General features: G+C 27.3%; 1 protein-coding gene across 1 annotated transcript; it reads right to left on the bottom strand.

The window, feature by feature from the left end:
- Positions 1 to 4,282: 4,282 nt before the first annotated feature.
- Positions 4,283 to 5,701, bottom strand: LOC115708216 (auxin-responsive protein SAUR36). Its single transcript, XM_030636432.2, has one exon. The coding sequence runs from the start codon at positions 5,124 to 5,126 to the stop codon at positions 4,623 to 4,625; it is 504 nt and encodes a 167-aa protein (XP_030492292.1). The 5' UTR covers positions 5,127 to 5,701; the 3' UTR covers positions 4,283 to 4,622.
- Between the last annotated feature and the right edge of the window lie 3,692 nt (positions 5,702 to 9,393).

Below are 9,393 nucleotides of genomic sequence, written 5' to 3'. Positions count from 1 at the left end.
TATGATTATTTTATATGGTGGGTCCTTTTTTTTAAGAAATAGGCATTAGGATTATAATTTCTCAATTTTGGAGATTTTATTAAACCATAAGTACGTGTATCAGATTCGACTCATGTCTTGAGTTACGAAGTCCTAAAACTCCAGTTAAATATGTCCTATGAGGAACTATCAGTTTGAATCCTTGATAGGAAGGAAAATGTTCTTTGGAGTAAGACCATAAGGCTAGTCAAGATACTCTGGAGGAATAGTAAGGTGGAAGAAGTCACCTGGGAGTTAGATTTTGGCATGAGGGATCATTATATCCAGAGTTACTGAGATTAGATTTTGAGAATAAATCATGTTCCTAGTTATCCATACTATTAGATTCCCAAAACAGAAGTTGTAAGAATCATCTTCTCTGAGAAACTTTAATGAGTGAATCAAAGAACCTAATAACAAGGAGTTCATGATTACTCAAGATTCAAGTCGATTTACTATTGATCATCTTTATGATATGAATAATTAGGTCTTTATAGTAAACGACATGTTTCATAAAGACAACTTAATTACATATCGGTCTATGTATAATCTCTATTATATATAGCACTTTCACTTAGATGTCATACTACATCAGTAATCCAAAACGAGATTATTTGCATTGAATAACGGGCATCAGTGAATTGCACTATAGCAACTATTAATTAAAGATTCCTAAACTTTTATATGTTAATGACTGTTTTATTCATGATTAAGTGCTCTTAATTCTCTGTACAAAATAAGTACATCCTCATGTATGAATAAGGAATTTTTTGATATTTACATATATAAATTATTCAATATTAAATATTAATAATTTAATATTCAAGTATATATATAAATATTCAAATCTTATTTTATAAACAGAAATATATTTATCGACTTTTTAGTATTGAGATTTTATGACTTAAATAAAATTCATTTCAATATAATTAGATTTACTAATTAATAAAAGATCAAAAATTATTTTATGTTGAATGGTTCACATGATTGCTTTCATGATTATATGTTTAATGTATAAATTCTATTAAATTCAGAACATATATTTATACATGATTGTAGTGTTGTCAACATAGTGGAATATAATCATGATTATATGTTTCAAAGTTTATGTCTCATGATTTGTCAGTACGTTAGATTTACACTGACATGATAATCAGCAATAAAGTTTATTTATACATTGGATAAGTGTTATGTCCTTTCCAAGGCATTGGCAAAATATGCATCAGATATATTGAGTATACATCGGACTGGACCGATATTGACATTGGTAGATATCATAAACTTACTATTATATCTATTTAAGTCAATATCACCTAGTTGATCTTAGGTCAATAGATCTTAATCTTATTATGGTTAGGTTCGATCTCAACTGTATTATTTATGTTCTTAGAGTTGTTTGTTAAAGCTGACCAATGGATTGGCCCAATACTCACACAATAGGAACATGATAGTATAATTAAGTGGGAGAGCTAATCATAGATTTGGAATTTTTTAGCTTCTATAGATGCATAGGAATGAAATGATGATTTCCTTCGAGCTTGGATTAATATAAATAAATGATTGAGGTCTCATTTCAGTAATTATATTAGTTTACTGAAATATCATTTATAAATAGCTAAGTTTTTTAAGGATAAAATATATTGAATGGTAGAACGATAAATTTATCCCCACTCGATGTAGATCATTTATAGAGCATAATTGATTATTTGGATTATAATAATGGATAAATAATAGCGTATCTATATCTTGGAACATGTAGAGCGTTTTATATAATTAAGAGTGTAATTCTAAATCTATAGTGGAGCAAGAAGGAATTAATAAGTTAGAGAATTTACTTAGTAAATTCTAGATCTACTTATTGGAAACTTGATTATATAGGCCCATGGTCCCCACACTAGTTGAGATAATAATGTTTGTAGACTCAGTTAACTGGTTTTAATTAATCAATTATAATTCTAAATTAGACTATGTCTTATTTATGAATTTTCACTAAACAATGGCTTAATTGTGAAGAAAAAGAGGTTTTAGGGTTTATTTGTTAATTGAGAGACGTTGTAAGGTTTAGTTAATAAATAAGTTAAATGGCAATTTTATTTGAAAATTAATTATAATTATTAAATAAATAGTTGTGACATTTATAAGATTAAAATAAAAAAAAATATGGCATTAGTGAAAGAAAGATAAATTATTGAACAAAATGACAAAAATTGTAGTGAGGCCCACTATGTATGGCCGAACACTAAATCAATTTATCTTTTTTATTCCATATAATTTAAATCATAAACCCTAGCTGAAATACTATAAAAGGAATAAGATGGCTCTCATTTTTATCCAACTCAACTAACCTAGTTTTCATTCTTTGTTAGACAACTAGAAAATTGAGAGCCTCCTTCTTTGTATTTCAAAATCCCCTCTTCTTCGTCTTCATCAATTTTGAGCCATTAGTGATAGAGTAAATGCCCACTCATATCAACTCAAGTACTCAATCATAGCGTGAAAGATTTTGAAGAATCTAACCAAACTAAAGGATGAGAAGATCCAAGTTCAAATCTTGATAATGCTCTACCATAGAAAGGAATCAAGTAGGGGTATTCGCAGTGCGGGTGGTGCGGGTTGTAGCTATTTTTTCAAACCAAACAACATATGCAGTTTTTATAATTTCTCAAACTGCAACTATTAGAGATTATGCTGCAATTTACTCGAATTATAATGTTTAATTGGCAAAAGATTAAAATACCCTTACTTCACCACTAAGTAACCACTAAATTTAAGGGTAAAATGGTGTTATCCCACTAACTCGATATTCTAAAATACTAATCCATATTATTGTGATATTTTGGCTAATTCGTCGAATTTTTATTTTTTTAATGTTGTCAAACATAAAATATGATAATATTAAATTTCAAATATAAAAAGTATGACATACCTAGTTTATTTCAATAAAATTTCATAATTAATAAATTATATTACTAATGACTATTTTTGGTAAGAAAACTTATTTTATACCAAAATACATATTAATTAATTTAAATTTCCATATCTAGCGGTCTTCAACTTTAAATGCCTTCTCTTAATATTTTAAAAAGAAAAAGAGTAATTTAATTGTCCTTTTTTATCATACATAATATATACTTCAAAATCTTCGTGAGATACTGAGATATATTTCTTTATCTCAATTAAAGAGAGTTTACTTGTCAATCACAAGTAAAGATTCACTTAAATACTGTCCTAATTGTAAAAATTAATAATTATTGTAGTAATCCAAGACCTAAATGATAACACAAAAATATATTGTTGACCTACAAATGAAATTATGAATTGGTAATAATATTTTAACCTTTAGTAGTGGTTGAAACTTGAACGAAAATATTTATATTTTGATTACTCAATAATTTTGTATTCTTCTTAAATATTTAGATGATGCATCATACTTTTTGTTTGGAAGAATTTTATGTATTTTAACTCCGGCCTACTCTCTTCATTTATTTATTTAATGTAGATACTAATTTTTATTTTTATATAATACACATTAATATTTTTTAATTAGATTTGGCATTTTCCATTGACATTATTCTCACCTACTTGAACAATTTGGCTGAACCTGAGCACATGTAGAAGATCCAAACGAAATATTGTGAACTGATTTTGAATTTATTTAAAAATCAATGGACCACGATATGCATTACAGGGACTTCTATGTGGCTTAATAAAAATTGTGAATAAAAAAAATGTAAAGAAAATAATAAATTCTTGATTTTTGACAATATTATTATTTATTACTATCAAAGTTCCTTTCTCCCCACATTAAGTGGGGTTGTGAATTGAAGCCAATTTCCACCAAAAACCCAATCGATTTTCATATTCTCCACTATCACCACCGCCAAAGATGATTACGACTTTTGTGGTGCCAAAATAAAAATGGCAAACCCATCTCTTACCTTTTTTCTGGGTACAATTTAAAGTATTAAATGTCCTTGATTTTTTCCCATAAACTATTTTTTCTATAAACTTGAAAGGAAACACAAAACCATTTTCATTGAAAAAAAAAGCATAAATAAATAAATATGAACTAAGAAAAGAAAAGGTACAATTCAAAATTTCAAACCTTGTTGAAATTTTAGTACAGATTATTTAATCATAATACTGAAGTGTGTTTTTTCTTGTTTAGTTCTTTATAGACAACGCAAAACTTTTTTCTGAGCCTTTAAAACTAACAACTGTAGTATGAATATGATAAAATAAAAAGATATATAAAAAGTCAAGATTATGAATGATTAACATATTAAAGATAATCATCGTCCTTGTCATAAGAAAAACAGCTAATTACATCACTAATATTATCTTAAACATATATAATGACTATCATAATCAACCAGTGAAAACATATATCATTTTTCTTTTTTAACTATATATACATCTAAAAATCCAATACGGCAAGTATTATAAAGGTAAAAAAAAAGTTAAAATAGATATATATTAAAAAGAAAATCCACTAACTAATCAAAAATTATAAACATCATTTTCATCATCATCATCATCAATAGAGAATTCTAATGGTAACTATCATTCATTCATCGTCACGGCCATTTGAGTAAAAACCACGATCAATAATGGCGCTTCCACGTAAGCTTCCGGCCACCAGAGCCGGCGGCGATCCGGGTTTTGACTTGCTCGAACTCGGAGATCCGACAAGGGATGGTGATTCCACCGTCGTGTTGAAACCCATACTCTTTCTCTGCCTCTCTCAAAAGCTGGCCAAACAGGGGATGGTTAAAGTAAATCACAGGAACCAATACTCTGCTAAAGTCTCCGTCTTCTTGGCGCACGTAAACCGCCAGGTGGCCCTTCGGAACCTCCGTTTGTTTCTTCAAAAACGGTTCGTGACCCAACTGAACATAATCCGACCCGGGTTTGGAGCTACAAAGAGATTTAGCTCCTTTCGTGAGGCGACGACCCCAATTGATGAGTTTCGAAATGGGCTTGGACTTGTAAGTTGACGAAGCCAAGCTCAATCGCTGGTACCCGGTTCGAATACGGGTTTTCCGGAGGACCCATCTTGTGACACGAAAAAATCGTTTCCCGAGCTTGAAGCCGCGTATTTTCGCCATAACTTTTATTTCGAGAGTGAAAAAGAAAAAAAAAACAGAGAAGGCTAGAAAGGAAGAGATGGGTGATATTGTTTTGGTTTTACAATCTGTTGGGTGAAAAAATAATGAGTTTTTGGTGGAATAGTCTGTTGTCTCAAGAAAATGGCCAAGGATCAGCTTCGGACATGGTAAGACGAAAGAGAGTTAAGCAGCCTTCAGAGAGAAAATCTGGTATATTTGACATATTACTCGTCTTCAAGCTGACTATTCCAATGGCTGCAATAGCTTAACTTCATCAAAAAGATGTAAAACAGAGTCTGCTTCTCTCTGTAATATCTCTTTTGATATCGCCGGAGAGTGGTGGCGAAAGAGTAGAGAAAGTAGTTGTCTTCTTTAGGTGTGTTTGTATGTGTTGATTGGTTATATATAAAGGGGTTTTGGTGAATCGACCGAAGAATAAAAAGCCCAAAGGAAGATAAGAATTTTGAGAGAGTCAAATTGGGCGAATAGAGAGAAAGAGAGCAAGTGGAAATCTTTATTCTTCGGAGATTGGTCGACCACGCGAGTGTTTAAATAGAAACACAGAGAAAGAGAGAGAAAAGTCAATGGTCAGATCAATCGACGGTCAGATGGTGAGCCTTAGCCAAGTCCAGATAGTGAAGATGTATAAGATAGGCTGAATTTTTTTCCATTTAAATTTTTTTTAGACTATTCACATTACTCTTATAATTTATTTCGTGTCTAACAAAATGTATGGTTAAATAAAAAATTAATTAAAATTTTAAGAAACTCATTTTTTATCAACCATTAATAATAAAATATACTTTTTTTTCTATAATAAGAAAACTATAAATTTAAATTACATATATTATAGCTGATACGAAAATAACAGACCATACACCCATGTTTATGGTAATTGGATAAAAACTAATTTGATAACACATCATACACATTAACATTTTAATAGCTACATACATGTATAAAATTTAAGATTAGAATTAGAATCCTAAATAGATATACACACCCATAGTTAACGGTTTATTGGGTGATTTGGGTGTTGACTAGTACTCTATTAGCCACTATTAAGGTACTCATTTGTTATTTGTCTGTGACAAAACTATACGAGCTCTCACGTAACTATAGCGTGTCCTCACTCAAAGGAAGGTTCAATATGAGGCATTCCTTTACCATGTTGGTTCCAAGAAATTGTAAAGACGGAACACGTACGTAGCCCTTTAATTAATGGTACTTTGTCCTTATAATAGAAAATTAAAAGTGGTACTTCCATATAATTAAGACAAATTTATATATTTTTTCAAGGGTAATAAAGACAAGAACTGACCAGGTCTCTTCAGGTTGATAACTGGTATAACTGCTATGCTGTTACAGGGTTCTATTTAATATCTTGCAACTGATCTTTTGCTAGGCACGTGGCCAACATGTGGCATCTTTGGTCTATTTATTTTATTTTTATTTTTAAACAAAACTGTCACTAACATGATTACCTGTTTTTCAGTACTATATATATATATGAATTGAAGTGTGCCTGTGTGTGCAGAGAGAATAGAAATATATATGGTATCCCAGTTACAATGCCCATAATCACGGAAATACGTCAGTGATTGTTAACCTAATAGGTGTGAAAATTTTGCCAATCAATTATTATTATTGTTATTTTTTTATTAATTATTAATTTCAACAAAATCATGTCATTTCAATGGTAAACACATCGTCCTTTAAGATGTGGTTTAGTAATAACCATTTGTCAATCTTTCTTGTGTAGTGTGAGAACAATGTATAATTGGATTCATTTGAACCCTACATACTATTCAAAAGACTATAAATTTTGTTGGGGTTGTCCCACAACAGATTTTCAAGTCTTTTCTTCCTGTGAAATCCTAACTGATTCATACTATCCCCACGTTAGTTATCTATATATAATTAGGCACTATTGTATGTGTGTAGGAGTTGAAAAAAAAAATCTTACAATAAATTTTTTAATAAAAGTTTGTTTGGTATAGAATAAAGAAGTATTGCCAATTCGAATCTATATTAGTTATGAGTGCGTATTTTGATAATATTATCGTGCTTAAAGATGCTCCGCCACGACTCTCAAATTACATATCATCTCAGCCCAAAAGATTTTTAGTTTGTTTTCAAAAATTTAATCCACAAAAAAAGAATAGAAAATATATAAATAAAATAATAATTCGTAATTATTCCCAAACACAAAAATTATAGTGTTGTTGCCTTGTTGGTCAATTCATAATAAATCAGGAAAATATATGTATATACTACGAAAATAAATAAATAAATAAATAAAAGTTAATTAGAATTTTTGTCCTGAACTTTGATATGTACTAAATTAAGGTCGTTAAAAATGTCCCATGAACTATTGAGATTGTTAAATTTAAAGATTTTTTTTCCAATTTTAGTAAAAAAATCTGAATGAAAATTCATGGGGCATGATTTAGTAGTTGTAAAAGTTCGAGAGGCTTGATTTGGTAGATATCAAAATCTAGAGAGCATGGTTTAGTACATAAATAATTACTAAAATAGTAAAATTGAATGAAATTAAACAAAAGTCCTTAAATCCAAAAATCTTAATTAGCTATAAATAAATAAATGAAAATTGCATGCTTACAAAATATGTGCAAAAAAATTTATTATCATTTTCTCATACACTTTTATATATAATTAAAAACTTTTTTTCAATTTTTTTTATAATATATATATGGTAATAATTATTGATTAGTATATATATGGTAATATTGGTTATGTTTATTTTTATGTTTACAATTATAATAAACATACTAATAATATAAAACATTTTATATATGTGTTTATTGGCTATGTTTATTTTTATGTTTACAATTATAATAAACATACTAATAATATAAAATATTTTATGTATGTATTTATTTTATTTTCTATTAATTAAACATACTAATTTAATAAACAAAATAATAATATTCACATAAGTTTATTATATCACTCTACGTGTGTTATGTTTATTTTTTAATAATTTTTTAGAAAATAAATAATATATATAAAAAAAATTGTTTATCTTTATCTTTTTCTTTGTTTATTAATTGTGTCGTGTTTATTTTTTTTAATTAAATAATTTTTGGAATTTATAAAGTTATGTTTGTTTATTTATTTTTTGATGTAAGAATTATACTTCAATAGAAAACTCGTTCACTAACTCATTAGAAAATAATCAATATATAGAAACAATAGAAAGAAAATATACTTATTTTAGTATAATATAAATTGACTATGTCTATTTTTATGTTTACAATTATAATAAACATACTAATAATATAAAATACTTTGTATATATATGTTTATTTTGTTTTCTATTTATTAAACATACTATTTTAATAAACAAAATAATAATATTCACATATGTTTATTATATCACTCTACGTGTCATGTTTATTTTTAGTAATTTTAAGTATTGATTTATATTTATATACATTAATATTTATAATTTTGATATTGTATTTTATTAAAAAAAATCTTATTAAATTATAATAATTCATACTAAAATAGATAATAAACATTTATCTTTTAATAAAAAAATATTTAACTTGTTTATTTTTATAAATCTGTTTAATTAATTTTACGAAATTGTTTATTTTGATGTTTAATAAACATATTAAAAATGTATGGTTTCATGTAATAAGTTTTCAAAATGTATAAATTTTTAAAATAATTTTTTTTTGCACATTTTTTGTAATTATTTTATTTTTATTGTACATTTATGAAAAAAGCCCTACAAATATATATATATATATATATATATATATCAATTGATTGAGTGTTCCATCGAACTTTATTCGCCCTTTTTTTTTCGCCAGCCACGCATTATTAATTTTCAACAGAAAAAATTTGACCACGTTTATCTCCCTATATCTCTCTAACAAACCAATATTAATAATTTTTTTATTTATTTTTTAAAAAAGAAAAATATAGATAAAATATTTAGAAAAAATAATATAAAAGAAGATTGATTGTGTTGGCTTAGAGATTTTTGGGCTTGGGCTTAAAAAAATAATAAAAAATAAATAAAATGGGCTGTAATTAGTATTTACCTTATATGTTTGTGCTTATTTTTAGTTTTATTTTTAATTTTACCACCAAGAGGAGAAGGTTAAAAAATATTAGAATATGAAAATATTATTGGTGCTTATTAGTAATTTGCAAAGAATGTGAAAGTCTATAAATATATAGTTGTGTAGCTATTATTAGATATGAAATGAGATAATAGAACTTTTTTCAATTA

Source organism: Cannabis sativa, chromosome 1, assembly GCF_029168945.1.
Source record: "Cannabis sativa cultivar Pink pepper isolate KNU-18-1 chromosome 1, ASM2916894v1, whole genome shotgun sequence".
Lineage (NCBI taxonomy): Eukaryota > Viridiplantae > Streptophyta > Magnoliopsida > Rosales > Cannabaceae > Cannabis > Cannabis sativa.
The sequence above is the reverse complement of the archived record's forward strand: the minus strand, read 5'-3'. Positions and strand labels throughout refer to the sequence as shown.